This window comes from Dryobates pubescens, chromosome 3, assembly GCF_014839835.1.
Source record: "Dryobates pubescens isolate bDryPub1 chromosome 3, bDryPub1.pri, whole genome shotgun sequence".
Taxonomy (NCBI): domain Eukaryota; kingdom Metazoa; phylum Chordata; class Aves; order Piciformes; family Picidae; genus Dryobates; species Dryobates pubescens.
The window spans coordinates 2,130,344-2,154,790 of record NC_071614.1 but is presented as its reverse complement, the minus strand read 5'-3'; the positions used below and the strand labels follow the sequence as shown (position 1 = coordinate 2,154,790).

Below are 24,447 nucleotides of genomic sequence, written 5' to 3'. Positions count from 1 at the left end.
GCTGCAACCTCCCTTCAGGGAGTTGGAGAGAGCAATAAGGTCTGCCCTGAGCCTCCTCTTCTCCAGGCGGAGCAACCCCAGCTCCCTCAGCCTCTCCTCACAGGGCTTTTGCTACAATCTGATGCCCCCTGCATGGTGTCTTCTGCAGTGGTTTGTGCTCTCCTCCTCCAATGAACTCATTCACCACAGCACTTAGCAGAAGGAAGGGAAAACCATTCCCAAGCTCTGAGCGATTTCCATAGGAGCTGAACATTTGAATGCCATTCACTGCTGAGAGGCAGCACAGAATCCCTGCAGAAGAGCCTTTTTCCTTACCTGCCCCTCTGTTCTGTGCTTCTATGCCTTGGCCTTCACTAACCTTGGCCACTTCTCTTTCACTGAGCTCTTTCAGTATATATATTTATTTATTTAGCATTATATTTTAGCCAGCCTTGCAGCTACTCAAGTGACAGCCAATTACCTCTTGATCTGACCAGCACTGCAAAGGCTCTTTTCATGTTAGATCATCTGGGATTTAGTTCTCTTTTTTTATTCCTCTCCCCCCTTTGACAATTTCTTGTCAGAAAGCAAAAGGTTTCTCTCTTGCTCCACACAGCTGAGCTCACTACCAGCATTTAGTGGTTTGTTCAGAGCCTTCCCCTGCAGCTCAGCAACCTTCATGCCACATAATCTTACAAATGTATTTATGGAGCTGTTAGACAATCACAGAATGGGTTTTGGTTGGAAGAGAGCTTTCAGGTCATTCCAGGGCTTAACCACTCTTGCCATGAAGAAGCCTTCTGGAAGACCACCATGGCCACTAAACCCTGTCCCCAGGTGCCATGGCCACAGCTTTCTTGAACAGCCTTCAGGGATGGGGACTCCACCACCTCCCTGGGCAGCCTGTGCCAGTCCCTGACCACTCCTGCAGCAAAGGAACTGTTCCTAATCTCCAACCCAACCCTCCCCTGACACGATTGTTTCTTGCCTCACCTTCAGTTTTCTGACAGGAGCTCTGGATTTCAGCATTTCTGAGTCAATGTTTTTCTCTCCAGCACTGAGGCTGTACCCAGCACTGAGGCTGTACCCAGCACTGAGGTTGTACCCAGCACTGAGGCTGTACCCAGCACTGAGGCTGTACCCAGCACTGAGGTTGTACCCAGCACTGAGGTTATACCCAGCACTGAGGCTGTACCCAGCACTGAGGCTGTACCCAGCACTGAGGTTGTACCCAGCACTGAGGCTGTACCCAGCACTGAGGCTGTAGCCAGCACTGAGGCTGTACCCAGCACTGAGGTTGTACCCAACACTGAGGCTGTACCCAGCACTGAGGCTGTACCCAGCACTGAGGTTGTACCCAGCACTGAGGCTGTACCCAGCACTGAGGTTGTACCCAGCACTGAGGTTGTACCCAGCACTGAGGCTGTACCCAGCACTGAGGTTGTACCCAGCACTGAGGTTATACCCAGCACTGAGGTTGTACCCAACACTGAGGCTGTACCCAGCACTGAGGCTGTACCCAGCACTGAGGCTGTACGCAGCACTGAGGCTGTACCCAGCACTGAGGCTGTAGCCAGCACTGAGGCTGTAGCCAGCACTGAGGCTGTACCCAGACTTCTTTGCCAGCTCTTTGTTATTTATAGGTTTTCTTTCCCCTTAAATTAGAAAGTGCATTTTCTCCAAAACAATGGGAAAAGCTGATGTGAGCACTGTGCCTTTGCCCCAAGGTTTTGCAAACCTGTGTTCTCAGTGGAACAGCTGTCAAGAAAAAAGGAAATAACATGGCTAAGAGTGCTGGGATGTGAAGAGAGGGTTGAAGTCAAGTGTGGCAGCTGCTCAAAATGACCTTGATCCAAGGTCTTCTCTACTCCAGCGGCATAACCACCCTGCAAGGGGGTGGTAGGAAAAGGGGCAGCAGGCAACAAAAGGCAACAAAGCTGGGGAAGGGTCTGGAGAGCAGGGCTGGTGAGGAGCAGCTGAGGGAAGTGGGGTTGCTTAGCCTGGAGAAGAGGAGGCTGAGGAGAGACCTCGTTGCCCTCTACAGCTCCCTGAAAGTTGGAGTGAGGTGGGGGTTGGTCTCTTTTCCCTAGTGTCAGGTGATAGAAGGAGGGGAAATGGCCTGAAATCCTGCCAGGGGAGGATTAGGTTGGAGATTAAGAAAGATTTCTTTGCTTCAGGAGTGGTCAGGGACTGGCACAGGCTGCCCAGGGAGGTGGTGGAGTCCCCATCCCTGGAGGGGTTCCAGAAAGCTGTGGCCGTGGCACTCGGGGACAGGGTGTAATGGCCATGGTGGGGTTGGACTGGATGATCTCAGAGGGCTTTTCCAACCCAAACAGTTCTATGATTCTGTGGAAGAGGGAAGAAGGGAGAGATATTTGCTGAGATATTTGCAGGTCTTGCTAACCTTCTGTTTTGTGGTTTTCTGTCTGTATCAAGCCACTTCCAGGTCTCCTCTGAAACGATCTGTTCCACTGGAAATCTCTTTGTTCTTGATGCAGAGACTCCTGCTGCTATGGACACAGATCAAGTTTATGCATCTCAAGGGAGTGTGTCACCTAGAAAAGCTTTTCCATTGAATATGAACCTGGCTGTTATCCATGGAGTTTCTGGCAGAAGAGCAAATTGAGTTCTTAGCACTCATTGTGGACAGTTGACTTTGGAACTCTGCTGTGGTCTCTCATCACTCAGAGAGCTTCTGGGAGGTGTTTTGAAGTGAGGCAGGACCTGAGCATTTACAGGGGGGGGTTTACTCCACAGGGGACGTGCTGGCCTGCAGCTCCCATGCTGACAAAGGCTGCACCCAAAGGAACCACAGTCTCAGAACTCTGCTGGGCTTTGTCTCCAGTGAAACCTGGTGGTGCAGAGAACGATCTGCCAAGTGCCCTCTCTCAGCTGTAAGTAAGAAGTGGCTGTTTCTGTGTTTTCTTGCAGCTGGCAGCGTTAGAGAGACAGATCTTTGACTTCCTGGGCTTCCAGTGGGCTCCTATCCTTGGCAACTTCCTACAAATAATAGTTGTCATCTTGGGTTTGTTTGGGACCATCCAGTTTAGACCTCGCTACATAGTCGTGGTAAGTCTCATTTGTTGTCTGCTCCTCTTCTTCTTCTTTTTCATGGTCAATATTGCAAAGCACAATTGTCTTGGCTTCACAACTCCAGATGGTATTCCTGTAGGGACTTTGGAATGGAATGGAATGGAATAGGAATAGGAATAGGAATAGGAATAGGAATAGAATGGAATAGGAATAGAAATAGGAATAGGAATGGAATGGAATGGAATGGAATGGAATAGGAATAGGAATAGAATGGAATAGGAATAGAAGTAGGAATAGGGATGGAATGGAATGGAATAGAAATAGGAATAGGAATAGAATGGAATAGAAATAGGAATAGGAATGGAATGGAATAGGAATAGAAATAGGGATGGAATGGAATGGAATAGAAATAGGAATAGGAATAGAATGGAATAGGAATAGGAATGGAATGGAATTGAATGGAATTGAATGGAATGGAATGGAATTGAATTGAATTGAATTGAATTGAATTGAATTGAATTGAATTGAATTGAATTGAATTGAATTTACCAGGTTGGAAAAGACCTTTGAGATCATCAAGTCCAACCTATCCCCCAGCACCATCTAATCAACTCAACCATGGCACCAAGTGCCTCAGCCAGGCTCTTCCTAAACACCTCCAGGGATGGTGACTCCACCACCCCCCTGGGCAGCACATCCCAATGGCCAATCTCTCTTGCTGGGAAGAATTTCTTCCTCACATCCAGCCTGAACCTCCCCTGGGGTCTCCATGTGTCTTTTGCAATTTAAGGACTGCTGGGATTATTGAATAGGTTGCCCAGGGAGGCTGTGGCTGCCTCCTCCATGGGGGTGTTCAAGACCAGGCTGGATGAAGCCTTGAGCAGCTGAGTCTAGCTGAGAAGCTTCCCTGCCCATGGTGGGAAGGTTGGAGTAGATCTCTGAGGTCCTTTCCAGCCCAAAGCATTCCATGACCTCTGAATACTGCAGTCACATACAAAACTGGCTCTGCAGGCACAGCTGAGCAGGCTTTTGGTGCGGGTATCCACAGCCAGGGAGGGCTGTGAGAGAAGCTGGGTGACACCAAAGCAGAGGGATGCTTCAACTCTCCCACTGTCATTGAGCCCAGGCTGGTTAGTTCATCTCTAGCACTTAATGACTGCCTAGGCTGCAGTCATCTCTCTGAGGGCAGCACAGGTTTGGCCATTGTAGATTAAAAGTCTGAATAAGAAATGAGGTTTGCATCATAGTCTGAGTGATCTAAAGTTTGATCTGAGAGCTTCCTACCAGAAAAATGCCCCAAGCTCTAGGAGCTGCCAGGCAGTGCCTGAGTCAGAAAGCTTCTCTGCTGAATCCAGTTGTCATTCCAAGTAGGTAAAGGTCATGGCTCATGTTCCCTGTCTGCACTCCTTCAGCCACAGGGCTGTAGTGATGGGGATTCTGAACTAAATCTGGAATTCCACTTGCTCAGAGGTAAAAATCCTCAGGAAACACAGAGAGAAGGGGGGAGCAACAGCATTCACCCCAAGTGTCCTAATTAGCTTAAGCACAACAATTATTTCTAATAGGTTTTGTATTCATTAGTAATTTGGATCCTTTTTTCCCCCCCTTTTTTGGGGGTGAACCATTTGTCCTGTCACTACACAGATGTGCTGTTTCCAGACCTTGAATATTTTCCTGGCTGAATTAAATCAGTGCAAAGTCCCCAGGGGGCATTAAAAAAGAGGGGGAGGGGGGAAGTGCAGAGCTGGTTTCTAATTTTCTCCTATTAGCTCATTTAAAACTTTGGCAAAGGAGGAAACTCAGCCAAGTGTCAGTCCTGCCTCCTCTGCAACACAGCCTCACCCAGCTCCACAGCTCTGCTCTGATCCATTTCCCCTTTCATGCTTTCCCTTTCTTAGCAGGACTTGCTCTCACCAGCAAGATTTCCAAGCTGCTAAAATCGATTAAAGATGATGAGAGGATTCTTGTTAAAGCTGAGGGGGTTCCCCTTCCTCCTGCTTCTTGATGCAGGACTTCAAAAGCCTTCTGAAGGATGAGTCATGGAGCTAGAACTGCACAAACCTGGCCCAAAGCCCAATGTAAATGTCTTAATGAACAGTGAGAGGTGAAAATAATGCCATTAAATAGAGGGAATAGAAAATGCTTTCCTTGCCTCAATTGATTCCAGTCCCTAATAGAGATGCAGGCACTGTGTGCAACCTGCTTGCTTGAACCCCAAAAGCAGAAGCAAGGCTCTGCAGAGTCCTTCACACATGATTCATGCATGTGTCATGCAGACACAAAACTCAAGCTGCCCCATGGGAAGTTTAGGTTGGACACTGGAACAAGCTTCTTCCCTGCAAGGGCTCTCAAAGGCTAGAACAGGCTGCCCAGGGAGGTGGTGGAACCCCCATCCCTGGAGGGGTTTAAAAGACATAGAGATGAGGTGCAGAAGGCCATGGTTTGCCCCCAGCCTTGGCAGAGTTAGAGAATGGTTGGACTTGATGATCTTAAAGGTCATTTCCAACCAAAGCAACGCTGTGGACAATAATTTACTAGACATGGCAGGGGGGGTGGAACTAGATGATCCTTGTGGTCCCTTCCAGCCCTGACTGATTCTATGATTCTATGCTTTAACCTCTAAGGTTTGGGATTACTCTCTCCACATAGAGTCACTGAATTATTAAGGTTGGAAATGACCTCTAAGATCATCAAGTCCAACGTTCACACCACCACCACCATGTCCTGAAGTGCCCTCCCAGGCACTTAATGTGATCCTTTCCTGTGTTTGCAGCTTTAACCTGCAGGGATGCAGTCCCAGCTGGCTCAGGGGCAGCTCAGCTACAGCAGAAGGGGCACACCTTGGGGGGTTCTGGTGACAGTGGCTGTGGAATAGAAACTTGGTTTGCAGGAGACAGAAGAGATGGGAAGAATGAGGCAGGTGGGAGTGAGAACAAAAGGATTTCTTCTGTTGTGAAGCCTGTGTCTGGGTTTTATCTCTGCTCTCAACCACCAAAACACTTCTTGACATGAAGCCACTTAACCCAAACTTCTCAGGTGCTTTGTTTTCCTCTTGCATTCTGAGTTCATGTCTTGACACCTCGTGGCCTGAGTTGCACAAGTGCTGGATCCTCAGCCACAGGGAGCTTATGAAGCACACCAAGTGCTCTGAAAACCCAAGCCTTAAGCACCTGGAGCTGGGTGCCTACAGTGTGTGAATAGCTCTGGGTGCACTCCCTGCCTGTATCAGAACATCATTTGCATTCTGCACCATTCCCTTATACCATAAAATAAATGAGGCAATGTTTGTGCAGCTCTCACACACTACAGCGAGGAGCATCTCACAAAACCCCAGGAGGAAATTAAGATTCTGTCCTCAGAGCTGGGCCTGAGTGACAAAGAGGAAGGAGGTATTGAGTTAGCTCTTCACAAAGTGTGCTGAGGGAGGTAGGGCCTCTTGAAATAAAAATAGAGCTGGGATGATTTCATGTTTGCAGTGTATTGCGCAGCCACAAAGTAGAGGGATGAGGATGCCACAAATCAGCAGAACTCAGGCACTGCCTAAGTTTGCTTCCTTGCTTTGGCTCTTTTAAAACCTTTCTTAGAATCATAGAATCAAGGTTGGAAAAGACCTCAAAGATCATCAAGTCCAACCTGTCACCCAACACCTCATGGCTACTAAACCATGGCACCAAGTGCCACAACCAATCCCCTCTTGAACACCTCCAGGGATGGTGACTCCACCACCTCCCTGGGCAGCACATTCCAATGGCTAACAGCTCTCTCTGGGAAGAACTTTCTCCTCACCTCCAACCTAAACTTCCCCTGGCACAGCTTGAGACTATGTCCTTTTGTTCTGGTGCTGGGTGCCTGGGAGAAGAGACCAATCCCCTTCTGGCCACAGCCTCCCTTCAGGTAGCTGTAGACAGCAATAAGGTCTTCCCTGAGCCTTCTGTCTCCAGCCTTTCTTAAATGCCTCTGACACTGTACTAGGGAGAAAAAAACCCCAAACAGCCCTGCAACCTGCTTGTCCAAAGAGCTGCTTTCCAATGGGGAGAGTAAATTTCTTACAGCTGAAAAATTATATAGAACTAATCAGTGAAGATGTAACCACATGGCCCCAAAAGTGCCCAGGACAGCCAAGCTGGTGGCAGCCATGCAATGGAAACAGGATCCAGAGCGTTGTAGCTTAGGGTGATGAGCTGTGCTGAGTATAGTAAAGCATCTGCCAAGGGTCAGGGCTGGGCTGGCCGCCAGAGGAGTGCCAGAGGCTCTCCAGGAACCCCTCTGCCTTCCCAAAGGGAAAAGAAAGGGAAGAAGGGAGAGAGGCTGCTGGGGTGGGAAAGAAACTAACCCAGCTGAGGTGGAAGGAACAATACTATGGAATAGAGACAGAGAGACACAAACCAGTGTGGAACCCCAGCCCTGGTGGCAACCAGGGCACCACTGGCAGCACTGCTGCAGGGGGCAGGCACTGAGCAAGTCCCAGCCTGGACTCCATGGCAGATGGGAACTGGATTGAGGAGCTGGATTCATGAACGCAGGGATCAGGATAGAAGGCAGAAGGGGCAGAGAGGAGATTCTGAGATGGATTGCTTGCAAAACCCAAACCCTCAGATGAGTAGCTCCTCTGGTTTGTTTGGTGGGGTTTACTTCTTCATACTATTCACACAATAAGCTCTTTGCTTATTTAGAGGACTGTGCTAATCTGGAACCTTCACTGATGGGGCTAAGCCAGAGTTTGAGTCAGTGCTTTGGACACTAGAGGCATCCACAGGACAGTCCCAAAGTGCAAGGGATGAATCTGTTTCATTAGGATGACTTCAGAGCAGCAGCAAACACTGAATTTTTCATTTCCTACCATTTCTTGGGGGGACTTCTGCAGGGAGATTTCCTTTGCTGAGCCCTCTGCAATTGTCTGCTCCCAGAAGAACAATGCTTGTTGGAGAGGGTTTCTATTATTGATCTGCTCAGCATAAAGCCTTTTCATCTTCACATTTGATTTTTCTTGTCTTTTTTTTCCCCCCTCTCCCTCCCCCCTCTGCTTTCTCCCTGCTCTGTGTTTAGTACACGGTGTGGACTGCCCTGTGGGTCACCTGGAATGTTTTCATTATCTGCTTCTATTTGGAAGTAGGAGGACTTTCTAAGGTAGGTCACTTCTCCTTCTTCAGGCTGAGGGGAGGGTGTTCTAACAGCAGGGCTCTCAGATTTTAGATGGCTGGAAGCACAAAGGGAGGATGGTGGTGTTTGAACACACAATTTGATCTTCAGAGCTCCCCTCCAATGGGGAACTGGAGGTTTTGAGCTTGTCTGACAGTCAACAGCCATGGGTTTGAAGCACCTAACTGCAATGAGCCTGAATTACAGCTGCCTTCTGAAGCACCATCTGGGGGGGTGGGAAGGGGGGAGGATGTTCAGTGGGAGAATTGAGGCTGGGGTTGGCAGCTGCAAAGCAGGCAGTGTTCATCTGGGGTTGGGTGCTTTTCAAGTGCATATTGAAACCTTCTCTGAATTTCTGAGTCTGCCTTCCAAGCAGCTCAGGAAAGTGACCAAGGAGGTTAATGTTGAGCAAATTGGGCTGATGGTGAGAATGTTCTTTCTTTATAAGCAAAAAAAAACCCCAACCAACCAAAACAACCCAGAAAGAATGCCAAAGAGTAACACTTTCATTTCCATGTAGGTCACCAATTCCTTCTTCAGAGCTCTGATTAGAGAGGAGATGTTGGCTGGAAGGGTTGAGACACGTGTCATGTGTGTGCACCAGGCAGCACTTGCAGGCTGTGTTTGGCATTGTGTCTGCAGTCAGTTCCACACAGCACCTGCTGGGGGTTATCCTCTTGTTAGACACAGAAGATATTGATCTCTCTTTGCCACAGTCATACTTCAGTGATTCCAGGCACAGAATGCCCACAGTAGGGTGGGCAGTGTGGAGAGGGTCTGGAAGAGGCCATGAAGATGATCACAGGGCTGGAGAACCTCCCCTGTGGGGATGGGCTGGGAGACCTTGGGCTGTTCAGGCTAGAGAAGGGAAGGGTCTGGGTGAGACCTTAGAGCAGCCTTCCAGTACCTGAAGGGGGCTCCAGGAAAGCTGGGGAGGGATTTTTGAGAAGGGCTTGGAGTGATGGGATGAAAGGGAATGGATTGAAGCTTGAGGAGAGGAGATTTAGACTGGAGATTAGGAAGAAGTTCTTCAGTACAAGGGTGGTGAGACACTGGCACAGGCTGCCCAGGGAGGCTGTGGATGCCTCCTCCCCGGAGGATCCCTTCATGTATTGGAAGGCAGCTCTAAGGTCTCCCTGGAGCCTCCTCTTCTCCAGGCTGAACAGCCCCAGCTCCCTCAGCCTGTCCTCATAGCAGAGCTGCTCCAGCCCCCTGATCATTTTCATGCTCTCCCCTGGATCCTCTCCATCAGGGCCATGTCCTTCCTGTGCTGATGGCTCCAGAGCTGGACGTGGTTCTCCAGGTGAGGTCTCACCAGAGCAAGGCAGAGGGCTGGAACCACCTCCCTCAAGCTCCTGGGCACAGTGCTTTGGATACAGCCCGGGGTGTGACTGGGGCTGGGCTGCAAGGAGTTCTTGGATTTGTTGTTTTGGAAGAGATTTTTCCTTTTCAGGGGGAGAACAACCTCAGCTCTCCCCTGCTCCCCACCAGCCCTGTTCTCTAGGCTATCCACCAGCTTCCTTGCCCTTCCCCAGACCCTCTCCTGCCCTTCTCTGGACCCTCTCCTGCCCTTCCCCAGACCCTCTCCTGCCCTTCCCCAGACCCTCTCCTGCCCCTCTCCAGCCCTTCTCTGGACCCTCTCCTGCCTCTCCCCAGATCCTCTGCTGCCCTTCTCCAGACCCTCTCCGGACCCTCTGCTGCCCTTCTCTGGACCCTCTCCTGCCCTTCTCTGGACCCTCTGCTACCATTCTCCAGACCCTCTGCTGCCCCTCTCCAGACCCTCTCCTGCCCTTCTCTGGACCCTCTGCTGCCCCTCTCCGGATCCTCTGCTGCCCTTCTCCAGACCCTCTCCTCCCCCTCTCCAGACCCTCTCTTGCTTCTCTCCAGACCCTCTCCAGACCCTTTCCTACCCTTCTCTGGACCCTCTGCTGCCCCTCTCCAGATCCTCTGCTGCCCTTCTCCAGACCCTCTCCTGCCCCTCTCCTGCCCCACTCTGGACCCTCTCCCGCAACTCAGTCTCTTGACAGGAGCCATCTCACCTTGTCTATCTTGTGGGGGTTTTATTCCTTTCCCCATTCCTAAGACATTCCTAAGTGCTGCTTCTTTTTGCCACTTCAAAGGCAGGCTGTTGGATAAAAGACTGCATTCAGCAAGGGGAAGGGAAAAAACCCCAACCCATGCACATGTCCAGCTGTGAAGAAACCTATTTGCACCAGATCTGTATCTCCAATACACTTGTACAGCGTTTGACTTCAGAGTGATTCCTGCTGTTTGGGGACTGGTTTCATCTGCTTCCTGTCTGCCCTGAGTTGCAGCTGTGCTTTGCTTCAGGGTATCTTCCTTCTGTCTTTGCACAGGAGCTGGCTGTTAGATCTCGTAGGCATGGAGGCACTGTTTACATACCCTGCAAGCACTGGCACAGCCAGGCTTAAAGAGTTCTTCTGGGGAAAAGCCAAACTTCCTAACAAGCCCTTTTTAGTTTGTGCTCCTTGGTAGTTTTTGTCTGGTTTAGGTCTGCCCCCTGTGTGTTTTGGGAATGAGCTGGTGATGAGCTGCAAAGATCCTTCACATATGAAAGTATCCTACAAGTAGATGATGATGAGGGGACCAAAACATTGCTCTTGTGAGGAAAGACTGAGAGAATTGGGGCTTTTTAGTCCAGGAAAGGGAATAATGGGGGGGGGGGGTGTTTAGAAGGGATTGTGGTGATGGGAGGAGGGGCAATGGTTTGAAACTGGAGCAGGGCAGCTCTAGGCTGGACAGCAGGAGGAAGTTCTGCACAGTGAGGGTGGTGAGACTCTGGCACAGGCTGCCCAGGGAGGTGGTTAAAGCCTCGTCCCTGGAGACAAAGTCAGACTTGATGTGTCCCTGGGCAGCCTGCTCTAGCTGGAGATGTCCCTGCTGAGTGCAGGGGGCTCGCCCAAGACGACCTTTGAGTGTCCCTTCCAACCCAATGCACTCTGTGTGACTGAGACTGCACAATGTGTTTCCTTTTAGCATCTGTAACCTGGCAAGGAATAATTCATTGCAGTTTGTCCTGCTCCATCACATCACCAAGCCCACGAGTGGTGTCATAAATAATCTTTCTGGCATGCTTTGTCTTTTAATTTAGTACTTGTGTTGTGAGTCCCTTCATTAGTGTGGAAACAGAAATGTGCTCCTGTACTGAAGTGTTTTGCCAAGAGTGAAACAAATTGGTGTGTCAAATGAGTGTGATTTAACAGCTGACAGGGTTGTGTTCTGCCTTTCCAACAGGATTATCACTCCCTTCTCCTTCTCTTTCCACTTGCCTTAATGCATTATTTTGGCAATTCATTGAGTGGTTGCTTGAGTCAGGTTTGACTGGAGGTGAAAAGGAACCCAGGAGCTTCTGAGGGGCACTGAGAGAAGATATTGCTTAACCACCACACATTGCACTGAGGCTGAACCAGAGCATTCCAGCTTTCAGTACCTACAGGTTTTCCAGCTGCTCCTGTCTGGGCTGTTGGTGTAAAAAACATTTATAGGAGGGGGGGGGAAAGACAACTAACAAACAAGGATTTCATTTGGGGGAAATGTTGTTTATGTTTCAAAGTTCTTGGCTTTGTGCTGCTGGTTTTTGTCTTCCAGGCAGCTCTAGGTGTTACAGCACTGCCTGGAACGTCTAAGGGCAGCCATCTCCTGCAGCAAACCATCCCTGTGGAATGAATTTCATGGACTCACAGATTGGGTTGGGTTGGAAGGGACCTTCAAAGGTCTTCTAATCCAACCCTCCTGCAGTCAGCAGGGACATCAGCTAGAGCAGGTTGCTCAGAGCTCCAGACAACCTGACCTGGGATAGTTCCAAGGATGGGGCATCCCCCACCTCTCTGGGCAACCTGGGCCAGGGTCTCACCACCCTCACTGTGAAACATTCTCCCTTCTCTCCAGTCTGAATTCCCTCTTTAGGTTTCAGACCCTCACCCCTTGTCCTGTCACAACAGGCCCTGCTAAAAAGTCATCTGAAAAAAAGCCTTCAAGCACTGAAAGGCCCCCAGAGGGTCCCCCTGGAGCCTCCTCCAGGCCAAAAAAAAGCCCCAAATCTTTAATCTCTTCTGAGAAGGGCAATGAGGCTGGGGAGAGGTCTGGAGCACAGCCCTATGAGGAGAGGCTGAGGGAGCTGGGGTTGTTTAGCCTGGAGAAGAGGAGGCTCAGGGGAGACCTTTTTGCTCTCTACAACTACCTGAAGGGTGGTTGTAGCCAGGTGGGGGTTGGTCTCTTTTCCCAGGCACCCAGCACCTGAACAAGAGGACACAGTCTCAAGCTGTGCCAGGGGAGGTTTAGGCTGGAGGTGAGGAAGAAATTCTTCATAGAGAGAGAGATTGGCCACTGGAATGTGCTGCCCAGGGAGGTGGTGGAGTCACCATCCCTGGAGGTGTTCATGAAGAGATTGGATGTGGCACTTGGAGCCATGGTTTAGCTGTCATGAGGTGTTGGGTGATAGGTTGGACTGGATGATCTCTGAGGTCTTTTCCAACTTGGTTGATTCTAGGATCAGGAGCCCTGAGCTACCTGCAGTACCAGGCAGCCTGACAGCATTGTTTTCATCTGGTGCTTGAAGGAAAGCCTGCTCACTTATGTGCTTGATGATTGAGTCCTAAAATGTGCTATAGATCTTTGGGACCAGGCTGGACTCCCAGCCTTACATTCGTGAAGCAGAAGCTTTAAGATTTATATTTATCTAGTGAAAAGGGGGGAAAAAAAAGGAGGGGGAAAAAAAAGGCAGACTACAGGTTCCTGAAATCAATGGCTCTCAAAATTGCCCAAACATTGAATGATAAGCATGAATAATTTAAGTCTGCTTTGTTAAACGTGCAGAAGTCAACTTCTCCTTGCAGCCAGCCTCAGCTGTAAATCGCCGGCAATTTGCTGTGCTTCTGGAAACCACAGGCAGCAATTTGCAGACAAGATGAGACCTGGGTTCCTCTCCACATCTGACATTTGCTTGATTTAAACTGTCATTCTGAAAAGCTGTTAACTGACAGCCAGAGTTTGGAATGAGGTTATAAAGTTTCCTGAAGGGCTCCTGGGCGCTGAGGCTGAGCCGCGTTGCTGCTGGGCTAACGGGAGGGCACCGCAGGCATCCCACCGCCGGTGGGGGCTGGAGGGGAGCGTGCAAATGAGTGCTTGCCAGGGAAATTAGAGGTGATCTTTAGAGCCATTCCTGTGCTGCACTTGTTTCACTTGCTGCCCAGGGAGGTGGTGGAGTCACCATCCCTGGAGGTGTTTAGGAAGAGCCTGGATGAGGCCCTTGGTGCCATGGTTCGGTTGATCAGATGGTGCTGGGTGATAGGTTGGACTTGATCTCAAAGGTCTTTTCCAACCTGGTTAATTCTATTCTATTCCAGTTCTATTCCAATTCTCATTCTATTCTGTTCCAATTCTATTCTGGTGCACAGGGCTCTGCTGACACTTTGCATCTCAGAAACACAGCAACATGTTTCCAAAATCACACAGAATCAGCCAGGTTGGAAGAGACCTCCAAGATCATCAAGTCCAACCTATCACCCAACCCTAACTGATCAACCAGACCATGGCACTAAGTGCCTCATCCAGTCCCTTCTTAAACACCTCCAGGGATGCTGGCCCCACACCCCTGGGCAGCCCATTCCAATGGGCAGTCTCTCTATCTCTGTACAACTTCTTTCTAAGATCAAGCCTAAACTTTTCCCTGCACAGCTTGAGGCTGTGTCCTCTCCTTCCACCTCTGATTGCCTTGGAGAAGAGACCAGCCTCCACCTGGCTACAACCTCCCTTCAAGATCACAGAAACATTCAGGCTGGAACAGACCCCCAGGATCACCAACTCCAACCCAGATCCCTACTCTACAGGGTTCACCCCTAAACCATATCCCCAAGCACCACATCCAAACCACCTTTAAACACATCCAAGGTTGGTGACTCCACCACCTCCCTGGGCAGCACATTCCAATCCCTGACCACTCTTGATGGGAAAAATTGTTTCCTACTGTCCAGTCTAAACCTACCCAGTGGCAGCTTGAGGCCATTCCCTCTTGTTCTGTCACTAATCCCCTGTGAGAAAAGACCAGCAGCAGCCTCTCCACAACCTCCTTTCAGGGAGCTGTGGACAGCCAGGAGGTCTCTCCTCAGCCTCCTCTTTTTCACACTCACCATCCCCAGCTCCTTCAGTTGTTCTTCATCAGATTTATTCTCCAGGCCCTTCACAGCTTCCTTGCCCTCCTCTGCCCTGGCTTCAGCACCTCCACATCTCTCTTGTAGTGAGGTGCCTCAAACTGGACACAGCACTGGAGGCGAGTGCCAGGGGACAGTCACCTTCTTCCTTCAGAGCTATGGCAGATATTCAGAGTCACAGGTTGCATCACGTCGGAAGGGACCCTCAAAGGTCGTCTTGGCCAACCCCCACCCTGCACTCAGCAGCCCTGCTACTGCCAGGACTGGGAAAAGAGTGGGGAAAAAATGTCCTTTTCATTTCCCCATCCATCTCAGAACCATTCTGCAGCAGTCAAGCTCCTGACACACCTCCCGCTACCCAACGCCTGGCTGCACGAAGCAGCGCTCCTGGAGAGGCTGACATTTACATACTGGTTTTAGCTCAATGATTAAAGTAATGAAAGGTGCAGGTTCTCCATGTGAGAAGCACGAGATCCATTTACCTGAAAGGTCAGGCAGAGGAAGGGGCTGAGAGCTGGGAGGCTGGGCATTAATTCCAGCGGGTCCCTCGGCATCGATCGCGGCCATCGGCAGCCCTCATTTGTAGGCTGGGCAGCAGATAACAGCTCCTTGCAGCCCATTTGTCTCCTTTTGTTTCTTGATTAACATCACAGATTGGAAAAACCTGTGCTAATGAAATTGGCCTGTTGATTAGATCAGTCCTCAGCAGTAAGGTTTGGATATCTGGGGTTGGTTTTGGTGGTGGTTGGTTTCCCCAGCCCAGCCCAGCCCAGCCCAGTCCCTGGCAGCCTTGTTAGGAATTCTGCTGCTTTGCTTTTTGCAGTGTGGCCTGGAATTGAAGGGGCTTTAATGTATTCATGTAAGGAATATTTATCTGGGTGTGTATATAGATATGAACCTATATATGGCAGGAGGGATAAACACCTCCTCTGCTTGTTAGCCTCGTTTAGTGTAAGGTTGCAGAGGAACAAAACCCTGGATGTTGCCTGGATGTCTTTCCCCATGAGGGTGGTGAGACACTGGACCAGGTTGCCCAGGGAGGTGGTGGTAGAAGCTTCATTCTTGGAGGGTTTTAAGGCCAGGCTGGATGTGGCTGTGAGCAACCTGCTGTAGTGTGAGGTGTCCCTGCCCATGGCAGGGGGGTTGGAACTGGCTGAGCCTTGAGGTCCCTTCCAACCCTGACAATTCTATGATTTTCCTTAACATCTTATATGGGGAAAAAAGGTATTTTTTATTGTTGTTGTTGCTATTATTGTTGTTGTTATCATCATCATAATTATCATCATCATCATTATCACCATCATCATCATCATTATCACCATCATCATCATCATTATCACCATCATCATCACCATCACCATCATCATAATCATTGTTAATTTTAAACCTAGAATCGTGGAATGGCTTAGGGTGGATTGCACCTCAGAGATCATCTCCTCCAATCCCTCCCCCTGCCATGGGCAGGGACACCTCTCACAGCCAAAAGAAATGAGGGAAGAGAGGACACTGGTGAAATATGGACTGAGAGTTCTCAGGGAGTGTTTGGTGGGGAAGATATTTCTGTGAGGTGGAAATTAATTGTGTGGTTTAATGTTCATAGGATCACAGAATGTTAGGAGCTTGGGAGGGACCTTGAAAGCTCATCCAGTCCAACATCCCTGCCAGAGCAGGACCAGCCAGGGCAGGCCACACAGGAACACATCCAGGTGGATTTTGGAAGTCTCCAGAAAAAGAGACTCCACAACCTCCCTGGGCAGCCTGCTGCAGGGCTCCAGCAGCCTCACACCAAAGAAGTTTGTCCTCCTGTTCAGATGGAACCTCCTGGGTTCCAATTTGTGCTCATTGCCCCTTGTCCTGCCACAGGGCAGATAAGAATCTGGCCCCAGCCTCTTGACCTCTATTGATCAGCATTGATCAGATCCAGGCTAAACATCCCCAGGTCCCTCAGCCTGTACTCCAGAAGAATATCTTTTTGTTCATTGTTGAGCTCTGGAGAAGTTTTACTAGACATCAGTTATGAAATCCCACCTAGGCTGACCTCTCATCCTGTGTGCAGCCCCTGTGCTTCACAGCCTCAGTCCCATAGCCTCCTTCCATTTACATCCTTGAGGTGACTAAAACAAGAGGAGCTTTATTTTAGCACACCTCCCTTTTGGGGTGTGTGTGTGTGAATTCTGTTCCTAGCAGGTAGCTGAGAAGTGTAAGTCAGAAACCAGGAGTGGATTTATTAGCAGGGGTGGGGGAAGTGATCCCTCTCTCGTGCTAAGGTCAGCAAATGTTTTCAGATGATGAAATGTTATTGCCCGTTGTGGATGTCCCCTGGGACAGATGGATGTAGGCAGGTGCTGCAGGCATCACTGTTCACACACACTGAGGACAAATGAGCACTTAAATTGTCCCATTTTCCACCCCCCCCCCTCCTTTGTGAGCTATTGTGATCTTCCTGCTGGAGATACCCAGGCTGCTGTGTTATTTTAAGGTAACTTGGAAGGGGGAGAAAATATTGTTGGGCCCTGAAGGTCTTCTAAATGCACTGCTCAGAGTAAAGGCAGCTGTTGGCAAATGCTTTAGTGCAGTCTGTGGATAACCTTGCACAGCCTCTGACCTCAGCTGTACTCGAAGCTAAACATTACACCTATCAGCTGCAGTGATGAAATGAGCTGCTGACTCTTGTTCTGAACAGCTAAAGAATGGCTTGCTCTGCTTTGCTTCCATTTCCTGAGCAACAGAGATTCATGGACTGGTTTAGGTTGGAAGGGGTCTTAAAGAGCATCTTGTTCCAACCCACTTCCTCCATGGGCAGGCACAACTTCCACTAGCCCAGGCTGCTCAAGGTCCCAGCCGACCTTGGAGCCTCCACAGCCTCCCTGAGCAACCTGTTCCAGTGTCTCCTCCTGGGGAAGAATTTCTTCCTCATAGGTGTCTCAGGTGGGAATGATTCCTTACTAACCAGGGAAGAATCCAAATCCACTCAAGGGCTCTCCTCATCCTCACAACCAAAACCAACCAGCAGAAATCTTGGGGGGGAGATTTTGGTTTCCCACCCCTGTCCCCAGAAACCTGTCAGGTTCCAGTGTAAAAATCTTCTCTCCTTGGTTTATGTGCACAAAAGGCTTTTGCTTCACAGCAGAGCTAGATATGGGCTGCAGGTGCTACCACACAGCAGCGTCCTCAACCCATCCAAACCTTCCCCACAGCTTCTGGGACGTGTTAGGAGGGTCTGGAAGCGACTTGGCTCTCCCAAGCCTTGCTGCCCACCCTTCCATCCTTCATCTCTGGAGCGGGGAGATCTATTGCTGTCCCATCTTGACACCATCAAGCCCCATCTTGACACCACCAGGATGAGGAAAGGACTCCCAGAACACCAAGAAGGTCATGATGAAGAAGGATTGAAAGCATCACCTCCCTCAAAGCTGAGATTTAAATAGCTTTGTAGCTGCCATAGCAGATGCTGCACAGTGGTTTGATCTGGAATGATTTCCACCTCTCTGCTGTACATTTCACATCACTTCTCTTTTTTTGCCCATGCATTTAAAGCAAACATTAGGACTCAGAAAACTTTAATAGCATCTCCTGCTTGGCTCCCAAAATAACTTTGCTAATTGAAAGCTTCGTCTCAGTGGCATTTCTCCTGCCATCTTTAATAAATCTTGACAGATTTCACAGTTCCTGTCTTTCCTCCACTATTTTCCCACCCCCCTCAGGGTTCTCTGTGGAGTTTTCTGCTTTTCAAGCACACTGCAACATAACAAGGCTGTAGGATAAATCACACAACGCTGTGAGTTGGAAGGGACCTCCAAAGGCCATCTAGACCAACCCAGCTGCAGTCAGCAGGGATGTCCTCCACTACAGTAGCTTGCTGAGAGCCTTGGTGAGCCTCACCTTGAATGCCTCCAAGGATGGAGCCTCAGTGATGTCCCTGTTCCTTTACCCTCATGGTAAAGACTCTGACAACTCAATCAGTCGTGGCCCCCACCACAAGAGGTGCACCCAGCTGGTATTTCCTTAGCCAGCCAAATGAAGCAAATAGCTCACAGCAGGACCACAAAACACCCAGGAACAAATCCTGTTAAGGACAAGTCCCTTTTCTGAGCTAACAGGTAAAAAAGGGCTGGATTAAGGAAAGTGGGCATGAAAGCCTTTTTGCCTTTGTCCTGAGGAGCTGAAGGTTGAAGAAGAGGGACTGGCAGCGCTAAAAGTGCTCTGGGTGATGTTCTTGTGTTCTCCCTCCCGTCCCTCCATCTTGCTTTTAGATCTTGGACATGGGAGCCGTCTATCAAATGTAATACCTCCAATGCTGGAGGTTAAGATTTTCCCTCCAAATGATCCATCCTGGCTCCCAGTTTGAGCTTGTCCAGGTAGAAAACTATGAGAGCCTTTCAAAGTTCTGACAGGGTTGTCCTAAGACCCAGCACTGCAGAGCCCTGAGCAACTCGTTCTGATCTCATAGCTGGCCCTGCAAGGAGCAGGAGGTTGGAACAGAGGACACTTAAGGTCCCTTTCAACCTGAGGTGTAGCCTATGAGCCCATAGCTCATCTGGCACTGCAGTTTCTGCTCCTTGCAGTCTGCTTAATAAACTCTGTGTGTGGTGCCTCAGTGGCTCTTCACATTGCCTCTTGCCTCTTCAGCTGTTTGGAGCAAGAGCCCAACGTTAATGACCGTGTTTGGGAGGATGCCTCCTGGTGTTTGGTACCAGCTGGGCTTCCTGCAGACTCTGTTGTGCACATTTCTCTACATCATGGAGGAGCAGATCCATCTGTGCTTTTAGCTTTCTGCTGCTCAGCTCTAAATGCTCCCAGGAGAAAGAAAAATAATAGTAAAAGAAGCAAAAGCAGAGCCTGGCTGAGGCCAGCAAGATTTCCCTTGCAGCAAGCTGAGATGATAGGAGAATCCTGTCCCCAGTGGCACAGACACATCTAGGGGAAGCTGCTTCTCATTTCTTTTGATTAAAGCTTCAAATCGATTCCTTGGTTTGTGGCTTGGTTTGTCTCTCAGCGCTGGAGTGCAGTGTTTTGCTCAGTCTCTCATTAAGCCAGCTCCCACACAATGGGCAGAGCCCAGCTGCTGTGTCTGGACAGGATGATGTGCAAAAAGGTGCACTGCCTGCAGCCACCAGCCAGTATCCAGCAGCTCTTCTTGGGCACAGCTACTGCAGTGCTTCTAGGGGGATAAAAAGAGAAGAGATTGTTCTGAGGGTGCTGGCAGACCTCCTTGCTCCTCACAGCCCAGCTGCCCCATTTAGCAAGGCCACCTTCACAGCTGGATGCCAAGAGCTGCTCATGAGTCAGAGCATGGCAGGCTGCTTGTGTCTGCTCCTCAGCACAAGGTGAAGCAGCTGCTCATAACCCTCGGTCTGAACGGCCACAACTTGTCCTTAAAAAACACAAAGCCTCAGTAAGGGCTTTCACCCCCAAACCTGGCTTCTTAATGGGTTTCTCCATCAAGAAGCCCAGAGATGATTGAGCTAGTGCTGCCCCGCTGCTGACTCTTTGGTGTGAGGCTGCTGGAGCCCTGGAGCAGGCTGCCCACAGAGGTGGTGGAGTCTCCTTCTCTGGACATGGTGATCCTGGACAAGCTGCTGTGGGTGATCCTCCTTTAGCAGGGATGTTGGACTGGATGATCTGCAGAAGTCTTCTCCAGCCCCCAGCATTCTGTGTTCTGCAGAGAACAGTGAAAGAGTGCTCAGGGATTGGAGCAGGCTGCCCAGGGAGGTTCTGGAGTCACCATCCCTGGAAATGTGTGGCCGTGGCACTTTGGGACGTGGTTTAATGCCCGAGGTGGTGTTAGGCTGACTGTTCTCAGAGTCAGAGAATGGCCTGGGTTGGAAAGGGCCTTAAAGATCTTCCAATTCCAGCTCTCCTGCCATGGGCAGCAACACCTTCCATTAGCCCAGGACACTCCAGAGCTCATCCAGCCTGGCCTTGGAGCTGATGATTCTTGGAGGTCTTTCCCAACCCAAACAATTCTCTGACTCAGTGAGTCTGTAAGTTCAGTTGCTGGCTGGTGGAAGTCAGAAGGAGCTGGTGTCCTCAAAACCAAACAAATAAAGCCCAAGTAAATAACAGACACTGCTATTTTGGAGGCTTCTGAAGCATTAATGAGGTTTGCAGGAGCGATTGTTGCTCCACAGAAACCACAGCAATTTATTGTTGCTAATTAGTCTCTTGGCACCACACGCATTTGAGATTAATTGGAGTGTCTGTACTCAGTAAGGAGGTCCCAGGTAGATTACACTGAGTGACAACAGCTTTTCCTTTGTCTGGAAGATTACCCCTGGAAAACTTGTCAACAGGGGCAGGAGCTCTTGGCAGTCAAACCTTGGGAAGTTTGACTCGAGGCAGTGGCTACCAAGTTGCCATAAAAAGATCAGAGAGCTCCAGCGGTGAACAGCAGCAATAAACCAACCACAGGAACCCTGCCAGGGAGGTAGGACGTGCACAGAAATGGATGTTGGGGCTCCTATGTGATGTGGCCTTCCAGTGTCTGCAGGGGGGTACAAGAAAGCTGGGGAGGGACTTTTGAGGGTGTCAGGGAGTGAGAGGACTGGGGGGAATGGAGCAAAACTGGAAGTGAGTAGATTCAGATTGGCTGTTAGGAAGAAGTTGTTGCCCATGAGGGTGGTGAGAGCCTGGCACAGGTTGCCCAGGGAGGTGGTGGAAGCCTCAACCCTGGAGGTATCACAGTATCACAGTATAACCAAGGTTGGAAGAGACCCCAAGGATCATCAAGTCCAACCTGTCCCAACAGACCCCACAACTAGACCAGATCATCAATGAGGATGTTAAAGAGGATGGGGCCCAGCACTGATCCCTGGGGCACACCACTGGTGCCTGGCTGCCAGCTGGCTGTGGCACCATTCACCACCACTCTCTGGGCTCAGCCTCCAGCCAGTTCCTAACCCAGCTCAGAGTGTTGCTGTCCAAGCCACGAGCTGACAGCTTAGCCAGCAGTTTACTGTGGGGGACGGTGTCAAAGGCCTTGCTGAAGTCCAGGCAGACCACATCCACAGCCTGCCCACATCCACCAGGCAGTCACCTGATCATAGAAGGAGATCAGGTTGGAGAGGCAGGACCTGCCCTTCCTAAATCCATGTTGGCTGGACCTGAGCCCTTGGCCATCCTTCAGGTGTTTGCAGCCAGGCTGGATGTGGCTGTGAGCAACCTGCTGTAGTGTGAGGTGTCCCTGGCCATGGCAGGGGGGTTGGGACTGGCTGTGCCTTGAGGTCCCTTCCAGCCTAAACAATTCTATGATCCTATGCAAGCAGAGCCCTGGTTTCTCAGTGTGGTGCAACACCACCAATCAAACCTGCAGCAGTCCTACCAGCATTTATTTTGATCACTATTTTGCTACTGTAAACTCAGTCATGGTAGGATGGATGCTGGAAGGAGCAATCCTTTCATTCCATCTTGGAAAGCTGTGAAGAAACAATAGGAGGTGTGGGAGACAGAGAGGATTCTGTGGGGGTGTGCTGCAAGAGTTTCTCAGAGATGCTTTGGTTTTGTGTCTCCTGTGCCCAGGTTTCTACACTAAAAGACTCCCCTGGCAGCTGGCCTGGCTCTGTAGTTCACTTCAAAATGAGAGCTTTGTGTCATTCTGTCTTGGCTGCATTTATTAAGTGGGGCTGATAAAGGACCACATATTGCAGACAAAAGGGCCAATGGCATTTCAACTCCACCATCACCTAGAAAGGTTGAACCAGATGATCCCTGGGGTCCCTTCCAACCTGGCATTCCATCTGGGACATGGTTTAATGGGCACAGTGGTGTTGGCTTGACTGTTGGACTTGATGAAATTTTTAGAGGCCTTTTCCCAGGGTTTGTGATTCTCTGCTTCTCTGTTGTTGTTTTCAGCAGTCATTTTCTCTCCCAGGATGAGCTCTTACTCCTCCTGGCACTGAGAGGTTTCTATGTGAGAGCACAGACAGTGCAGCCTGGAGGTCACTGCATTTGATCAGGTCTATTGCTTCACTCCTTCTGCTCCAGCACAAGTGGCAATTAGCACATCCTATTGTTCCACCGGGGTGAGAGGCCTCCCAGGCATGAAGTACAGCTGAGCACAGCCAGTTTGCATTAAAATTAGGGTCTGAGCAATTAAAACTTACCTTATCTTCCCTCCCTCCTTGGAAACACTCTAGGAGTGCCGCTGGAGTGGATGAAACCAATGCTTTGAAGTGGCTCCAAGTGTCTCTGCTCTGGGATAGTTTTACTGTTCACAGGCACCCTTGGGGGTCCCTTCCAGCCTGGCATTCTGTGATACCAGATAGTCTCCCTGAAGAAAGCAAGCAATCCTTTTGGAGAGCCACCAATGTTTGTAGTCACTTGGTGCCACAATTTAATGAGTGGCAGGTTTGCAGGACACATAGACTGGGATCTTGGACGTGGAATGTGTGTGTCCACAGCCTGCTGGCAACTGTTCCTCTGTTTGTTTGCTCATCCCTTCTGGAAGAGTGTTGGAAAACAGAGATTTCTGTGGCTCAGCTACACAGATGGCATTGCTTGCCTTTAAATTAACAATCTTTGCTCTCCATGGGAAGAAAAGGTCTCTGCTTTGGCAGGGACTCGATCTCCAGAGGTCCTTTCCAACCCCTATGACTCCAGCAGAAGAGCCTCATAGATTCATAGACTGGTTTGAGTTGGAAGGGACCTTCAAGATCATCCAGTTCCAGCCCCCGTGCCGTGGGCAGGGACACCTCCACCAGCCCAGCTTGCTCAAGGCCTCATCCAAAATGACCCCTCCAGGGAGGAGGCAGCCACAACCTCCTCCAACAACCTGTTCCAGTGTCTCCCCACCCTCACCCTCAAGAATTCCTTCCTAATCTCCAGTCTCAATCTGCCCTCCTCGAGCTTAAAGCCTCATCTCATTGTCTTAATTGAGCCTTGGAGCCAGCAGTCAGCAAAAGCTCACAGCACCCAATCAGATGGATATTTTGCCATTCATCTCCATTTGAATACCTTCCCTGATTTCCCAGCAGCACCTGCTGAAGAAAAGGGAATTAAAGGAGGGGGGAAAAAAAAACCAAAAAGGGAAAAGTGTTTGAAAAGAAAGGGAATATATTTGCAAGTTTAATTTCCCTGGGGAGAAGAGAGCTTTTCAGAGCACCTTTGATATGTTTCTCTCTTCTTTGTGTAACCTGTGAGTTTAATTTTTGTCCGTGGTGTTGGTGGGGTGTTTCTCTCTTTTTATTGCGTGCTCATTTGCATGACAGAGGAAGTTCCACTTCTCCTTTCCAGATCCTTCCAGAAAAGTCAAAAAAAAAAAAGGATCCCAGGCAGAAAATGAACATTTAGAAACTGCCTCCCCTTTGCAGTAGTTTGGGGATAGAATCCACTGCGATTTCCAAGGCTGTTAGTGATCTGAGCAGACAGCTCTCGTGTTTTCAGCGGGCTGTATGAGATATCCCTACCTCCAGGGTGATTCCCGAAGTGGAGCCTGCATTTGTCATGGAAAGAATCAGCCCAGAGAAGAAGTTTTTGTTCCTCCACGTGGAAGAGATGTATTCAACACATTCTCTCCAAACCCAAGCAGATGTTTGTGCTGCTCAGCAGCTCTTCTGAAAGGGTTTTTTGTCCTGCCTCTTGCAGCTGAGGTGATTGTGAAGCTGGGAGTGAAGGGACTTAGAAAAGTTAGACTCAGCTGCTGAAGGCTTCATCTAACCTGGCCTTGAACACCCCTGGGGTCCACAACCTCCCTGGACAACCTGTTCCAGAGTCATAGAATCATAGAATCAATAAGGTTGGAAAAGACCTCAGAGATCATCAAGTCCAACCTATTACCTACTAACTAACACCTCCTGACAACTAAACCGTGGCTTCAAGTGCCGCATCCAAGCCTTTTCTGACCAGCTCCAGGGATGGTGACTCCACTGCCTCCCTGGGCAACACATTCCAATGGCTGATTACTCTTCCTGTGAAGAACTTTCTCCTCACTTCCAGCCTAAACTTCCCCTGGCACAGCTTAAGACTGTGTCCTCTGTGTCTCACCACCCTTATCCTAAAGAACTTCTTCCCAAGCTCCAGTCCTGCTCTCCCTCAGCTTCCAACCATTCCCTCTTGTCCTGCCTCTAGACACCCTCAGGAAAAATCTCTCTGCAGCCTTCCTGCAGTTTCCCTTCAGGTCCTGGCAGGC

General features: G+C 49.8%; 1 protein-coding gene across 2 annotated transcripts in view; it reads left to right on the top strand.

The window, feature by feature from the left end:
• NKAIN3 (sodium/potassium transporting ATPase interacting 3) overlaps window positions 1-24,447 on the top strand; it is a 154,900-nt gene that overhangs the window by 76,334 nt on the left and 54,119 nt on the right. For both annotated transcript variants that reach the window (XM_054180192.1, XM_054180190.1), the window contains exons 2-3: window positions 2,911-3,048; window positions 8,059-8,139. In XM_054180192.1, coding sequence (XP_054036167.1) covers window positions 2,911-3,048; window positions 8,059-8,139 — 219 coding nt within the window. The remainder of the gene's footprint in view (window positions 1-2,910; window positions 3,049-8,058; window positions 8,140-24,447) is intronic.